Here is a 17643-nt window from a genome sequence, read left to right as displayed (position 1 = left end):
ATTTACTTGAGACCATTTAACTTTTCATAAAGCACATGATACTTCATTGTCAGTAACTTTCATTCCTTATTTCCTTCCCAAGGTCGGAGGACTTGCTGCACTTTTAAGTCAAACTCATACCATTGAAAAAATGATTGAATTTACAGATAGGTATACGTATCTACGTATCTTTAGTTTTGTTTTTTTTTTAACTTGTTGTTTTTCTTAGAAAACAAAAAGCGAGGAATATTTGTTTTTCTAGATTTGATATTGATGTTCTGACTTCAGCGCCATACATAGAATCTTTTGTCAAGACAGAATTTTATGGAGGGATAAGTAAGTTAGCTTACAGTTCTCGAATAACGTTCATTAGGTACTCTCTTGTATTTTTCCAAGATTTGTTTTGAAGTTGTCATTAGAGACAAAAAAAAAGAGAAAAAAAAAAACACTAAACGAATAAAAAAATATTAGTTGCGATTTTGAAATAAATCGATGACCAAAAGGCATAGGGGACCATCCCTAAATTACAAAACACAATTTTTCGGCTTTTCGACCCCCTTCCTCCTTGTAACGCTTGTGAGACGTAGGTAGGTCCTTATCCTTTTAGCACGTAAAAACAAATGGAAATGTTGCATGTGTGAGGAATTTGCGATTTGACTGTTGATTCTGATGTAAAAGTTCGCGAGAGACACGATGGTGCCACTGATTTCCTCTGAAATCATCTCCCAAGCTCAAAAAAAGCTCTCAACTTGAGGCCAAAATGGAGGGTATATTCCACGCTATTCTGAGAGTCCACCTCTACATTAAAAAAAACTCTCCATGCAAATGTAGGGAGCAAATGCATTCACAGGGCTGCCACTTTATTCGGGGACTCTAAAACTGAAAACACGGCATCACTGCTAATGTATTTGCTCCCTACCTTTGCATGAAGAGTTCGTCTTGATGTAGGTAGAGGTGGACTCTCAGGATAGCGTGGGATATCCCCTCCATTTTGGCCTCAACTTGAGAGCTTTTTTTAGGCTTGGGAGTTGATTTCAGAGAAAACCAGTGGCACCATCGTGTTTCTCGCGAACTTTTACATAAGAATGAACAGTCTAATCGCAAATTCCTCACACATGCAACATCTCCATTGGACGTTTAAAAGAGTATTGAGACAAAACTCAACAAGAAGAAGGATTCAAAACTCAAAAAAACACAACTGTAATTACAGAATTATATCATGTTTGATTTTATTCGGTAGTGTTCATGATACATAGTAAATCTCACGAGTACACTATAAAAGTCAGAATAAACAGTAAAGAGTCCTTCACAACCTAGATGGACCAAAAGTTTCACTTTAAGAAGCAAGGAGTTTTCATTTTAAAAAAAAAAAAAAATCCTTCATTTTCTGCACCTGAAGTTATGCAGTGACAAGCTGATTTTCAGACATTGTTCGTTTCATTTTCTTGATTAAAAATTGTCAAAACTTAAGTGGACCTCCATTCCTAGAGGATATTAAAAGAAACGTAAGGCCGCGCTGAGGAAAAATTACTTATGAGTCTTCAGGCGTTGCTAAATTCTCTTCGATAGAATACGAATTTCCAGAGAAACCTGAGAATATTTTTCCTCCGATTTTTCAAGGAATTTTACTCACAACCAGATCTAAATTATTTAAACATTTCAAGAGAAAGTATTCATAGCTCTCCTTGAAAATAAACATTTCATTGGAGGAAATTTGGCAACTCTCTTCAACTCAACTTCATACAGCATTTTTCCCTAGCACGGTAGTGTGAATGCTGGGCATAAGAAAGTCTCCCTTCTTCTATCCAAAAGAAAGAAACGCAATGTCCACAGAATATCTTGAAAGGTTTAAATAATAGATAGATTTTTTTTTTCAAAATTATAACAGTTGCAACATTACCCTATCTAGGAAGTGTAGGATCTCTCATTATCGCGTCAGTAACAATGCTAAAAAATTGGATGGGAATATTCTCGGGAATTATTGAAACAAAAAAAAAACAAAAAATGAAGAAAATAATAAAATACCAAAATGAAGAAAAAGATACTGTCTCAAAAAAGAGTGTAAAAATGTTAGCAGTTAAAAAATAATTGATTCTGCATTGCTATGAGAAGCAGGTTTATGAAAGAGAAAAAAAATAAAAACTTTTGTCGGCAATTTTTAAAACATAGCTCTGATTTGGGAATGGATATCCTGTCTTTGGACAAAAAAAAAGTGATCAAATTCAGGAATTCAGACGCAATGACAGTATTATCTACGTCCAACAAAATTATCAAGAGGGAACATTCTGGTTGGAGCCTTGCATCTCTGTGTAGAGGATCCACTTTTTATCTCCAACCCTGAACGTATGTAAAATTCTGACAAAAACCAGAGAATTGTCACTGTAGCAGTGTGCAAGTGGCTCTGTTATGGCTATCGCAGTGAATTGATGCAAAGTAAATGGCAATATATTGAGGTCAACTTTCTGAAGGATAAATTGTGGACCCTCCTGCAAAGTGCAAGGTTCAAATTGGAACTTTAACTCTCTAATAACCTTGATTTTTGAATAACATCTTTATTAAAAATTAATTTAGGTGGAACAAAGTATAAAGACTTTTATTTAGAGGCCTTGCTTTCTTTTAATTTAGGTTACAGGCATTTTTCCACAAAAAAGGAGTTTAAAAAATTAAACATACTTGTGACTCGGATAGGTAAAAATGCGTATCATAGGAGTGCAGAAAAGTTGAATGTACAGGAAGAAACCCATTTATCTGCAAGACTTCAGAATTCCTTTCAAATTTTAAGGGCGAAATATTACATTCCTTGTGAAATTACTTTTTATTAGTTGCTACTCCGAGTTTTAAAAGACGCTTTTAAGGGAACACAGCTTCCTAAGTCAGCCTATTTTCTATTCAGATAAGACTACACACAGCTATTAGACTTAAAAGGTCTGAAGGCAAGATAAACATGGGTTCCTTTCTGTTCTGTAATTTCAGTCTGAAGTTCTAACTATTATGAGGTAAAAATGAAAACAGGAGTTTAAAAACATCTGCAGTTGAAAATTTTCACAAAAGAGAACAAAAAGTATAAGAATTCAATCTTTTCTTCCTTGTAGAGCAGAAAATTATTTTTAGGGTCTAAGCAATTTAAATATTGACTGACACATATGGGAAAAAATATGATAATTTCAACAATAAGTGCATTGTCAAAGTAAACTTATTTGATAGCTTTTGATTCTTCTATTTACTAAATGCAACTCAACGATCCCATGGATCTCCCGAGATCATTGAGCGTTTGTTAGAAATGTTTGAAATTCACAAGTAAAATGTAAACAACCGTCTTACAACGCTGAATGTTCGGCATCAAGTGATTCCCATTCTAGGTAATTCCAAACAGTTTACTTTAACAATGCAGCTTATATTCCTGGCTGATTTTGGCATCAGCCAAAAGTGTTTGGTTATACCAGCTGGAGGTATGATAAATTTACCCACATTTCTGGCTGACTTAACCATTACTCTGGCTGGTGCCAAAATCAGCCAGGAATAAAGTTGAAATTAATAGTATTTATTGTGGTGCATCTTATAAAAGTCACCAATTGGACTTTTCTTTTTTTGAAGCACCAAGTAATACTTAGGTTCTAAGTATTTGGACAGAGGGGACAAAATACCTATGGTCTTGGGCGCAGTTTTACAACAAAAATTCACGTTAAAATCTATTAAATTCAAACTTTTTCTCATTTATTGTCAACATGAATGTGTTTCTTTGGACCATTATAATGTAACTATGGTGTAGGTAAACCATCAAGCATAACAAAAACGGAAATGATAAAAATACACGAATACATAAGATATGGTAACTTAAACATTTCTAGACTATTTACAATTGTGATAACAATTAGGGAGCTCTTTCCGCAAGGTACACTATGCAAACACAAATCTTTTTCCTTAGGAAAATAAAACTCACCCATCGGAGAGTAACAAAACATGACAATGCACCAAATCACGTTTTGCTCATCTTCTCCATGAACATTTACATTCTTGAAAGACACTTTGGAGACATGAGCAAAACAAAAGGCATTACTGAAGAGAAAAAAAAAATTATATGATGGTCACTAAACAAACAGTTTTGACATAGGGAGTGCTACTTTCAGACACCAGTATTCATACTGATTAATCAATTTTCCTGTATTATTGTACACTGATGGTGAATGATTAGGTATAAGTTGAACTTGAAGTTCCTACCCAAAGTTTTTGAGGATGGAAAAAGAAAATAATTTAGATGAATGTATGTACCACAAAATATATATATTCATGAAGCCACTAAAAATAGCAAAATTCCTAAAAAATCTGTCAATCTGTTCGTTCTGTTCCTTCTGTAGGAAAGCTAGAAAGTATATCACTTCCCAACCAATAGGCCTCTGGTCAATGAATGAACTAAAGTACTGCGCAGTTCGTTTTCCCCACAAAATTTGAAAAGGAAAACAAATTACTTGACAGGAAGTTTAGAAATCTACCTCTAAACAAGCTGTAATTGTTTACAATAAGCATTGGTGAAATGGCAAGAACACAAATGATGTCGTTAAATAATCCAGCTTCATGTCCTAACTTCTGATTGTGTGAATTGGTAAGAATCATTTTCTGTCAAGATTTTGACGGGAAAACATGGCGCTTTCTTCAAGTTCAGACGTTGTCTAGAGGCCCATTGAAAGCCTCCAAAGCTGTATACTAAGGTAACATTAAAAAAAAAAAAAACAAACAACAACAAAAAAAAACCTTCGTTTCAATCAATCTGATAAAGGTTCTCAACAATCTTAGGCCATAGTCTACATTAAAATTGAGATACATTACTCTGAAGTTATATGAAAATAGTTTATATCCAAAGATTATCTAGAAAAATTCTACAATGACGACAAATATGCTGAGACAAGTTCATTTGCAGTGTACTCAACTCCTTCTAATTTTTTCTTTTTTTTATCGAATATTATTAAACACTTTTGTAAAAAAATTTAGTGAGTATTCTTGAAAGGGCAATAAAAAATCACACAACATCTTGAACAGTAAGGACGACCCGTTTGCCACAAAAAAAGAGTAAAAAGTGACAATACATGTACGTCAGGAAACAAAGTGCATGGTTTTGTAGTTTCACCATCAACATCGAAACGAGACTGAAGATGATGTTCTGAAGTTTTACATTAGATTAAGATTTTGTTTCTTTGCACTTCAATAAAGCAAAATCTTTCAGTTTTTAAAACTTTATGTTGAGACACAAGTTTTGAGTTGAATTTTTGGGCTTTTGTTTAGAAATTAGTCTAAAAAATCAAAGCGTTATACACAGATTTTACATGCATGGTTTCCGTTAGAAAATCATCTATACCACATGCAAAAGCTTGCTCTTCAAAAGTGGCTAAGTACATACTACATAAAATTGGAGCTAATCCTACAGCGCTAATTGAGTCTAATGGGGTCACAGGAATTAATGTAACGAACGAAAAACAAATAAGGCCACTACAATTAACAAAATATGGCAATTACACTAATGCTTAAACAAAGGAGAGAGACAGTGATTAATGATAGGAGTATTCAGCATGGTACATTGACGCGCAAAGGTAATTTTTACTCACAGCATGCTTGCCTACTGCCGGGGACTAGATTTAATTCAAGTAAGAACTTACTTTAATCGAAGCAAACATGACAACATGGCTTGGTTGAATTCTTTCATAACTTAAGAATTCACAAACGATACCGGAAATGCTCGAGAAAATCTTGGGGATTGAACTATGAGGTCATAATTTAGGCTCATAAATCTACTCCTACGCAGAAGGCAAGTTGGCCATGGGCAAGGATCAAGGCAAACGCAATATCAGCACAGAAAATTAAAAATGAGTACTTGCAAAATGAGAGACAAAAGAAAAAAAAAATAATCTGAGAGGATCTTTGGCACAAATACAGATAAGAGGATAGGTTCAGATGATGTCAGTCGAAATCCATGAAAGGAAATCTGACGTCACGTCAAGTTCATAGGAAACATAAAACATAAAAATGTAAATATCTGACCCAACATCTTGTTTCCTAGGTAAATTATGTAAAAATAAATTAACTACAGTTAAAGTTTGGCATGGTAGAATTTGTAACACTCTTTTAAAATTTTTTGCTTCTCATATGAGCTGCGCCCACAAGCTATGGTTTTACACTTCTAAAAGTATCAAATTTTACATTATCTTGTTTGAAAGCTGAGATACGAAGTTGATAAAACCACAATAATCAGAACTATTTCTTAGTTTTGAGAGGTTGAATACAATAATTTGGCAAATTTTCCTGCAAGTAGATAGCTGCGCTAAAATGAATGAAGATTATACAGCCCAATTCAGGCAATCAAACCTTTCATACACTTCTTCTTCCCCTTTTGTTGGACGAAAAATTGGATCATGTGATAATTAATTGAGAACACATCAATCAGATGACAAATTGAACAGAAATTAGAATCTGACATCAATGTCCAATTTTCTAATCCAGGTCCAGATTTTTTAGATCCAAAAGTTTAACGGGAAATTGGAACAAAATATTCCGACCGATGTTACCTGAACTTATATCTTCTCAAACCAAAAGCTAACGGAAATACCTAAATGCCAATATTAGGTAAAGAACAACAGCAATTGAATCAAATTTTCATTCAACATTTGTCAGATAAAACTTTGACTATTTGAATTGGGCTTCACATCCCACACACAAATTCTAGAACAAGGCAGACAATTTTAAAGTTGTAATCAAAAATTTGAATCCATGCATGGATTTGATCAGAAATCTGCAACATTTTACCTGGTTACAGATTCAATCTGTCCCAAAATTTCTCTCTTTTCTTAGTAATAGGAGATTAGCATTGACACAAAACAGAGAGTAACAACATTCTTGTAAACTTCCATCCATTACTAAATAATTGAGCAAAACTGTGCCTTTGAGCAATTGGAAAAAAAAGAAAAGAAAAGAAAAAAAATGAAAGGAGTTCCTCCTCCAAGGGCGAATCATAGCTTCTAATGATCAAACAGTATGAAATAAGCCACATCCTAACTAAACATTATTCCATTAAAAAAATAACCAGGCATTCAAAGAGAAAAGAAATATTAGGAAAATAAAAAATATTTTATCTTCTTGAACTAAAAATTAAAACAAATCATTGTGCGTAAAGAATAAAAAACGAAAGAAAAAAATGCTTGGATAGGAGAAAAAAAAATATTATAAGCACAAAGTGAGGAGAGAACATTTATCTAGGGTGGGAAAATAATTTCGCAAAACAATGCAGGCAAGACCATGATGGTTAGAAGATAAAGAGAATACAATTATTTACTGAAAAATACGATTTTCACAAATCAAAGAGAGCATTACCTTTTTTTAAAACAGTGCCTGCAGTCTAACCTTCGGCCTCGAAAAATTAGTTAACTAATTGCAATAGCAGATCAAGAGAGAAGTGATGGCAGAAAATGGCATGAAAATACCATTTTGCCGACGAAAAACTTCAACCCCTCTTGCTCGTCACAGGTGGCTGGTTCTGCTTGTGAGCTTTTGCCAAAATTTATTGGATAAAAAATGAAGTTTCAACACACTGACTGCCACGCCAATTACTACTATGATCCTCTAAAAGTATTTCCGAATGCCATGCTTGTCTCAATGTCTTAAAAAGGTAACATAACAGCCAGTTTCTAGCTTGAGACTCCTCCGTTACAAAACTGGTTGATGCAGGGCAAACAGAAAGCTTCCAAGAATGGGTATGGGAAAAAAATGGAGGATCATTCTACATCATTTCTTTTCCTGTCAAGACAACAGATAGACCATTGGTTTCAGCGGAATCAAAAAGACTGTGGCAGTCACTGTTTTATGCAGGTACAATGAAGTTAGTCTTCGATTCCAGTGCGTATTTCTTGAAAATGCTAGGATATAAATGTAAGATACCAGGGCTGCAGAAAATTCTTATCCTTACAATTTTAAAACCTTTTTTATCCAAAATTTTCAGAGCTATCACCTTCCTCTGACTTTTACTCACAAAGGAAGGGTATCAATGAGGGCTGTTTTCAGGTCCACTTTAAATTTCCTTAAATCTAAGATTCTTTGCTCATTGAAGGTCTATATTTAGCGGAACGCATATCATGAATTTTTCATCCTTGGTCTTTTTTCGAGTCTAATACTGCCATTAACATGGGTCCAAAGTCCGATTTCAGGGAAAAGCGGGAATAGTAGATATGCAGTTGAATGCCGAAAAATTCGCATTTTCGGCCGAAATTGGCCCTCCAGATGAATGTTTAGGCCAGTATGCGACCCAAAAAGAAACCAAAAATGGCCAAGTCATGATGCAATCCGTAAAATATAGACCTTCAATGAGCAAAATCAAATCGTAAGGTTGAGGAAATTCTGCTAAAATGAGCCCAGAAACAGCCCTTATCAAAATCCCTCCTTTCCACAATTTCGCAAAAAAACAAACAAATTTCATAGCTCTTGCGGTCATTATGATCGGGTGATCAAAGTTTCTGCACCCTTAGAAGATGCTTTAGGGAAGATATTTGTCAATTGCAACGTTTGAAACAGATTGGATAGGAAATTCGATAAAAGTAGAAAAAAGTCTCAACTCATGACCAATAAAAAAAGTACCGGAAAAGCAGTGATAGAAAAACTTGCCTGTACAGAACATTTAAAGCATAAAAACTAAAAATAACATGAAGTGTAACAAAATGTAGCAATAAAGTTAACAATTATAAATTGGCATGCAAAAAGAGGTAAGATCATTTATCTAGAGTAAAATAAAATGAGCTAGAAACATGTGTCTCTAGACTAGACTAAAAATTTTACATGGCACTACTAGAAATCCATCACATGGATTATACAGTCAACAGTTTGTTTAAAAAACTTCTCAGGTTTAAAAAATTACATCAACACGGTAAAAATAACTAGTCATTGTATCAAAAAGGCTCCACATGCCTTTAAAAATGGTCAAATTTAAAAAGAGATCTTCGTTCACAATCTTTGGAGCGATTCTGGTCAATATCCTCTGAACGACTCAAGATGCCCGTTTGAAATTCTCAAATTTTGAAGGACTTTAAAATACTGGTAACCAGAGATTTTCGTCTAAGTTGCAAGTCCGTTTATTTAAGAGTTAAAAACTTTAATGCATTCAGTATAGACTTCTAGAGGGAACGAATATACCTTACGTTTCTCCAATAGAAATACCGTACGCCTTGAAGCTTCTGGCAGATGATAGTTTGATCTCCTGGTACCTACCACTGTTCCTATCTTGCCCTAAAATCTTCATCCAAGTCCATGAAAACTGCAGTTTATGCTACAAATATAAGTTTGTGTTGAGCAGTTATAAAGTATTGCGGTTTATTCCAACTGTCCTAATTCCACTGGTCCAAACAGAAAAGAAGCCCTGAACCAAAGCAGGGTGTCTTGTCTACTAAAACAGGCTGGTCAAAAATAAGTACTTTTACGGTCCTTTTTCAGTACATTCTCAAGAAATTCAGTACCTCCTCCGACAGAAAAATTCCCCACTTTTTCACTACCTCTATTTGACGAAATTAGAAAAATTTGAAATTGCGACAAAAATGGCAAAAAATTTAAAAAAATTCAGGACCTTTTTGCGGAATTTTCGCACTTTTTCAGTACTTCCGGACTTTCCGGAAATTCTGGACTTGTAGACACCCTGCAAAGGAACTTTCCTCCCATCATACTAAATGAGTCAAGAAGGAACTTGACATTGGAAGTAATAGTTCACTTTGAATTAAAATTATTTGAGCTTTTCAAGTGAAGTTCATGACGTTTCTAAATTATTTTCTTGAGTTTCGAGAGGACATTGAACATATTATTATCCAAAGAACCCCTTTAAAAAAAAAAATCGCTATACAACCTCCATACATTAGTTCGGCATGTGCTTTTAATAATAACAAAAAAAAATATTGAAATTAGTCACTCAGAGATGAGCTGCCTCTGGGCGGGAATGCGAGTAGGTGAATATCACTGACAGCTACCGTTGAATGGTGCCGTGTTTTTCGGCAGCCCTCTTTATCGTTGTCTGAGTTTGGTTTGACCGTGTGCGATAGAGCATGCGTTCGGTCGAAATCAATAGTAGCGTAGGTGTCGGATAACTTGGTCTCAAACGTCGGGTTATTTGAGCTAAGTGACGATGGTGAGGGGTTTGGGTCTGGTGGGTTATTGTTGTGCAGGTCCAAAACTATGTAATTGGTTTTCCTCGTTATGGTCGTGCTTTTAGTGTTTAAAACATCTGGTGTTGGTTTGATCTTTGAACATGACTCATTCATGACAAGATTCATGTAATCATTTGGTTTCGTGATCAAATCATTGGAGACCACGCTTGTAGGAGAGCTTCCCGGTACCATGTTCATATACACTTTTGATGGATCTACGTCTTCTGGTGGGCTGATGAGATGGACTGGCTTCAGGATGGGGCGTATTGATTCAATAAGGTTCAGATCCAAGTTCATGTACGGTTTTGTTGCTTCAGGATTTGGTGCAGGTTTGGCGATTTCAGGAGGCGGTGGTTTGATCCTATTTACATTCACATTGACATAAGGATGAATATTGCCATTGCAGTTCTCTTTGTCTACTGCAGGGTCGTCTTCACCGATGTTCCTGTTGACGTAGATCTCTGAGGGAAGTGGAGGCCCTTTGAGAGGGTTTAGGGTGGCTCGACCGAAGACAACATTTATCCAGTTACGGATTCGTGGCTGATTGGAGCTTAGGCACCCATCTGAGCGTGGCACTAAATAGTTTGAGTCTGGGCTTGGTGAGATCTGGGACGCACAAGAACCATTAGGGGGTGAGTGCGGGAGGTCATGGGAGACAATGTCTTCATTGGAGTTGTGTGTCAACTGAAAATACCAAGAAGTTCAATTAATCAGAAATTTCAAACAATGAGAGGATGTGTGCTAAACTTCAGAAAAATATTTTGTTTAAGTTGGGTCATGGCTGCTGATATAAAAATTATAAACCCCAATCCTTGGGATTGAAATGAGAATATTGACGATAAAAAGATCAAAATATAGTATAAAGAATTTTTTTTTTTATCAACAATTAAGAGTGAGTAGTAACTTATGAATGAGACACTAAAATGAAAAGATCTTGCATATTTCAAGACAGGGCTGGAAGATTTTACAGAGTGATTACGGATGAGAGTTTTGGAGTAAGTCCAAGGGTTTACAATAGGGTCTTAATACCTTCAATGCAACACAGTTTACTGTGAAGACTGGCTGGTAATCAAACATAAGTGTTAAATTATGTAATCATATATATCATGACATATATCATGATAAGAGATAAAAGCTCTATGCTCTACTTTTAATACCTCTCTGATCCTCATCCATACATGCCGCTCTTCAGAAACACAACATGTTTGTACAAAATGAGGGAACCGGCAGGATCACGCATGGAAAACCAATCTTCCCTCGGAATGAAATATCTCTGGAAAGTCTATATCTCATTAAAATAGGGTTGATAACCTCATCATTAATTGGTTCCAAAGAAGGTTCACGTCAATTCTGTTTCAGCGTAATTGGGGTCAGTGATTGAAAAATACGCTGGCCAAACAGCAATTTGCTGGTAAAAAATCGCCTTTGGCCGCTAAGAAATGAAACTTCTTTGTTAAACTCCGTTTTAGGGATTTTTCGCATTTTTGGGGCTATTCAATAGGGTATAACTGACTCGAGGCATTTTGAGAGGGCAATCTTTCATTTTGGCCTCTCGGAAAAAGAGTTACAGGCCAGATGGCTGCTAAGACTTCATGCCCAGTTTCAAACACTGATTAGGGCTGAAATGAGATAAAAACATCTCTGAAACTTTTTCAGGATATATTTAAAAAACGAGTGGCTGAAACTTCTAAATAATGTTGGCCTCCTGTAGTGTAGTGGTTATAGCACTTACTCTATGATTGAGAGGTCCCGGGTTCGATTCCCGGCCAGATGACCTGAGTTTGATGGTCTCAAACAACGGCTACCTTAGGCTGGCTAGAGTAGAAGCTGAGGGGGATGGGACTTTAGGAACTGCAAGGGTGAGATCACTCCCGCAGAAATGATAAAAAGAAGAAACAAGGAAAGAAAACAAAATCAGTGACATAAACGGGAATCAACTATGTTTATGAAACTTTCCGGAGTGTTATAAATCGTCACCTTCCAGGCAAAGTATCACAAGCGCCACGCGACGTTTAAAAATTTCCGCCGCCATTTTATTTTTTTACTGAGAAATTGTTGGTTGAATCTGTTCGAAAATTTCACTAAATTTTGTCGGCAGCACAAAGAAAATTCGGGGTAATTTTCGGACAGCTTCGTTGAACAATTTCTCTGTAAAAAAATATAATGGCGGCGGACATTTTTAAACGTCGCATGGCGCTTGTGATACTTTGCCTGGAAGGTGACGAAATGTGTCAATGAAACATTTTATAAACTGGACATGGGGTCATTGACACATTTGAATAACTCTTCTTCAAGAATAGATGTGCAAGGTTACCTGTATGCGAGACTGGAGTAGATTAAACAACTGCTCTGCTCTACTACATTTAAAAGCGTAGATTCCTGCCCCAGTCTGACAACGCCTCCCTGATTCGAAACTAAAAATCTCCGCGTCAAAGCCATACCGTCTGAGGCAACGAAGTGGCCACGTAGTTTTGTTCCTGCCACCTTGCTGGTGTAAGATCAGGTCACTCTCTGTGATTTCTAGTTGTCCTGACGACAAGCGGTTGCCCAAATCGTCAACATTCATTACCTGCAATTCAAGAGCAGCAGAAAAAAAATTAAAATCTTCAAATTTTCAATCTTCTCATGCATACTTACATTTATCTTGATCGTCAACTAGATCCACCTCCTTGAAACGAAAATTGATTCATTAGTTCGTATGGCGAAATGAAAGTCATTTAACAGTCCAGAACGGGCATCAAGATAAGGTATGAATTAAAGTGCTTCGCAACATGTTCTTCAAAGTTTCACGAGGAAAACAATTCATACAACAGGAAATATGGAAATCAACTTCTAAACAAGACATAAGTGTTTACAATAACCATAGGTGAAATGGCCAAAATTACATACTTATCATTAAATATGTACCTGTGCATGTAAAAAATGTAGGCAAATGGAGATAGGAGCGATGAAAAACAAGAAAAAAGTATTTTCGTTCATAAATTTTATCTAGATAAACATTTTTACTATCGTATCAGCTCACCATAAACAACACGGTGAGCTACTATCAGCACGGATTATACTAGTTACACAGATAAGTAACTTGAATTTGAGGCATATTTCAGTAAGAGGGCGTATGAGACTTCCAATACTGCTAAGATTGCCCAACATAGTTCTCTAGATGTAAGTAACTTATCCGACAGTTCTGCTATGAATATTTCCCTTAGTCTGCTCCAAGTTTTCCTTCCCATAGTAAGGAAGTAAGTAAACCAAGAATGAATTTGATCTGAAGCAAATGCTACTAAAAATTGCACAATCTCAGCGGCATTGCAGGCTTCATGCGCCGTTTTACCAAAAAAGTCTTCAATTTTTGTATTGTATTTGATTTGAAAAAGTTTCACCATAGAAGGAATCTCAAAAAGACCAAAGCCCCCCTCTCCCTGCCTACTTCAGTTGAAATGATGTTCCAGCCTCCTGTCTTCGTTACTTTGTCTTTTTTCTTGAACCACCACATGACTGACTGTATGCGAGCGATAACAAGATTACACTTCTTTCTTCAACAATAAGTCAGATCTGAAGTCAGTAGAATTAGAGAGTATGATTTTTCATGCTGCTAGAGCATGCTAGGCAAGGTATAAATTAAAGCACGATATGATATTGTATACTTTGTCTTCAACATTTAAGAAGAGAACAATTCATGCAGCGGAAACTCCTGAGCAAGATATTAACATGCCCACTTGGCACTGATTAAATGGAACACAAATCACTTAACCGACATTGCGTGCACTTGTATCATTTAACTGATATTACTACTTAATATTTACTTACATCTTCATACTTAAGGAGTTGATTTCTGAACAGCCCACAGCATGAATAATTTTTACGTAAAATTTTGAAGAGAGTGCAAATGATAAAGCACTTTAATTCATAAGTTTGCCTAGAGCCTCAATATAGTATTATCAACCTTTCAGCATGAGTTTATGAGAGAGAGAGAGACATGTATTAGGTGATATCCGTCAACACTGCAAGACTTCAGGAGCTGAGATTGAGAATTTTCTTTGGGTTTTCGAAAGATAGGTGATTTGAACGTTCACGGAAAACTTACCTTGAAAATGTGAGGGTGAATGTCATTAATATTCTTTTTGCTGAGAACACAGCCCATCTTTGCGCATTCTGAAATTAACAGAAAACACAATTCATTACTACAAAGCGGAATAATTTTATCTGCCGAGTATAAATAAAATACTTGAGAGACCTTGAACAACTAATGACGAGGTCACCAGGATAATTGCTTAGAAGACTACTCACAATTAAACCATCAAAACTAATGCATCTGATACTTCCTCGTGCCTGAATAAACATTGAGTTGAACAACATTACTGACTGCATATCTTTCAGTTGTCACACATTTTGGTAAATTTCTTTATGCTTCATACCTACGAAATTATCTGCAGCACTTTACCTAGAATAGGTACAGAATAATTTCTACATACCGCAAAAATTACACAACTCTATGTGTGACAACAATGCTAAGTCATTATAGTGCAATCAGGAAGTCAGCGATGATGCAAGTGAAGATATAAGTAAGCGTTTTCAGTTTAACGATCCATAAGCTATTCTCCATTTACTCTTTGATCAAGATGATATTAAACAGCACATCATATTAGAGATGAGATAATGCTCTTAAAGAGATGAAATTAGATTCCAATGGTTAACATGCTTTGTCATTCATTAGTAAATTCAATTATGATCGATGATCAAAGAAACGGCTTAAGCCATTTGAACCAGCTGAATTCTGAAGAATTCTCAACAAATCAAGTGTGACTCGATTGATAAGGAAAGTTAATGAATAGATGTACAATGCATATGTAGTAGAAGATGGTCCATTATTGTGCCAGTTCAAATTAATGATGGAATTCTCAACTGTTGAACCCCGACACTTCGACGAAGTAAGTAATGAGCGAGTTAAATAACAACATGAGCAACAGGATATCAAAGATGCATTGCAACAGTGAAAGAGACTATAAAGTAAAGCTGGGTGTAATGAGTGGATGCCGAAAGATAAATATCTTTATGGGAACAATACCTTGCAAAGTCACTAATGAACACCACTTGTGCTAAGAGTTGAACTTTCAATTTGCTGCTGATGACATCTCACACGCGTGTAAACAAATGAACTTTAGATGGCAACCAGCAGGAATTCGCTGCAAAGCTAGGATCGGCAGTTAGACGGATTGGAAAGAACTTTACTTGCCACTTGATAACTTAATTACTCCGACTTGTTATTTTTAATCGAATCAAATTCCAAGGCTAAAAGGTAAATGGAAAGAAAGAAATGATACGCGGTAAACTTAGGTTAGGAGCGAGAGGAGATTCAAGTTCCAAAACCATAACACAACGATGGAGCTAAGAAATTTTGCCAGTCAGTGGGGCGACAGATGGGGATCTATGTAAAAGAAATGTACACTGTTACTGTTGTTAATTGTTAAAAGTGCTGATGATGAATTGATGACAAGAAGTGACGTTAGGTGACGGACTGACGGGGGGCAAGGACAGTAAAAAGTTCGTAGGGAGGAATGGCTCCCGACTACCGAAAACAAACGACCAATGAGAAGGCAGATTGATAGCAAAAGCTCGAACAGCTGTTTTACAAGCATGTCGTATATTGCTCGGAGATTTTCGCCTTCAATCGGCAAGGACGCATTTTATCTTACGCGTGTGTCAAGTACGTCATAGAGAAAATACAAAAGGTGAAGGCAAGCGGAGAAATGTATACTTTTATACGTCACAGCTAAAAATGATGCCGCCCTTCTGATTGGTCAATAGGATCGCGGGAAAACCGAGACCTCTTTGAAATTTAAAAAGGAGCGGGAAAGGTTGTGAGCCTTATTTTGTCCCACTTTTGTGAGTCCCACTTATTTTGGCTCTAAAAACTCGTAACTAAGACTTTAAATGTTTCAATATGTTTTTCTATCAATTTTCGACTGTAGCTGAAAATAATTTGTAAGTTAAAAATATATATTTCATATAATAACAACTTTTATCTCGACTCGTCCCGTTTTGAAGGTATAACCATGTTAAATTACGTCAAAAAAGCAGAAATTGGAGATTCATGGTAATTAATGTTCAATTATATGACTTTCAATGTTAGTTTGAGTGGTCATGTAGGTCCTTGTACGGGTTCCATCATGAAATGTATTTTTTTTTTTGTTTTGAACAACGCGCGCCAGTCCGTGTACTTTTCTACGTCACAGCAAATCTTCAAGATGGCTGCTATGCCACCACCTTCTGTATTTTCTCTATGCAAGTACGTAAAACACTGCCCTCATAAATATTTCAAGAGGATCGACGTGATGACTCAATACACCCCCCCCCCCCCCCCCCTCCTGCCACATACTTTCTTCCGTTTTAGCTTTTTGCACCAAATGTACGTCAGGGCCGGATTAAGGGGGTTGCCACATGGGCCGCTGCCCATGACGGCAAATTTAGGGGGCGGCAAATTTAGGGGGCGGCAAATTTTGACATTTTTTTAAATTTAGGTATAAAAAAAAGGGGATTCAGAAAAAAATTATCCATGAGAAAAGGGGACAAAATCTTTCTCTCCTGAGAGTAAATCAATTTCTGATTTTGTTGCTTTTCGGTGATTCAAGAGACATGCATCTTTAATTGGTCGAGTTAAGAGAGGGACTAAACACGCAATTTGGCCTGGAGCTAAGTGCAGAGAAGAATGATGACGAGGATTTGAGATGAAAAGAGGAAGCCCTCGGCGCGGCGGTCGGCATGTAACACATATTAGCGCCTACAAATTTGCATGAATACTTCACGCATTGCGTCAGACACAGTGCGGTCAGCAGCGGTCGGCGTGAAACGCATAGCGCCTACAAGACTGTAGAAATACTTCCCGCATTGCGTCAAATACAGTGCGATCAGCGCAGAGCGGCGGCGGAAGTTAAAATTATTAAACCACATTTATATTTGTTCTTTCTTAATTTTTTAGTTCAATGCTTATAAATGAAAGGCCTTGTCCACAAAGAGATAGGTTTACGGGATTTAACTTTCGCGCAAAGTTCCGTGAACTTTTGCTAGTAGTGTTGACAGGGCTTTCGCAAAAAATGTGTCTAATACAAGTAAACGCGTTTTATGCACCCTTCTCCCTCCAGCACGTTCACTTGATGGTTTAATTGATGTTCCAAAACGAATGAGAAGGGGGCAGCAGGGGCGGCAAAATACAGGCGGCCCATAGGCGGCAAGTAGGTAAATCCGGCCCTGATGCACGTATCGCGTGTGCCTTCAGCACCACAACGTTCGTTTTCTTTCTTTTTCTTAAATTCCAAATTTTCATTTAAATTCGAACTAGTCACTAGGGATGACTAGATTCTGCTCACTTCTCATCTTTTCGACTCTATCATCCAGCCATCATCTATAAAATTAATGACTAGGCTTGCAACTGATAGCTCCACTGATTATAGCCAGCCAATCGCGTGTGGGCTTGAAGTCCCACCACCCGTGACGACATCAAGTC

At 36.5% G+C, this 17643-nt stretch overlaps 1 protein-coding gene across 2 annotated transcripts; it reads right to left on the bottom strand.

Moving 5' to 3' along the window:
* Positions 1-1183: 1183 nt before the first annotated feature.
* On the bottom strand, positions 1184-15705 carry LOC109035211 (uncharacterized). 2 transcript variants are annotated; one of them, XM_019048772.2, is made up of 4 exons: positions 15208-15705; positions 14227-14294; positions 12457-12711; positions 1184-10826 (listed from the first exon to the last, which is right to left on the bottom strand). In XM_019048772.2, exons 2-4 carry the CDS (start codon positions 14281-14283, stop codon positions 9900-9902), a joined length of 1239 nt encoding a protein of 412 aa, XP_018904317.1. In that variant the 5' UTR covers positions 14284-14294; positions 15208-15705; the 3' UTR covers positions 1184-9899. The 2 variants fall into 2 exon arrangements, with proteins under 2 accessions (XP_018904317.1, XP_072160863.1); XM_072304762.1 differs by lacking the exon at positions 15208-15705 and adding an exon at positions 14981-15090.
* Between the last annotated feature and the right edge of the window lie 1938 nt (positions 15706-17643).

The sequence above is a fragment of the Bemisia tabaci genome, chromosome 9 (genome assembly GCF_918797505.1).
Source record: "Bemisia tabaci chromosome 9, PGI_BMITA_v3".
In the NCBI taxonomy this organism is placed as follows: domain Eukaryota; kingdom Metazoa; phylum Arthropoda; class Insecta; order Hemiptera; family Aleyrodidae; genus Bemisia; species Bemisia tabaci.
Note: the sequence above shows the minus strand (reverse complement) of the source record. Positions and strands in the feature narration are given on the sequence as shown.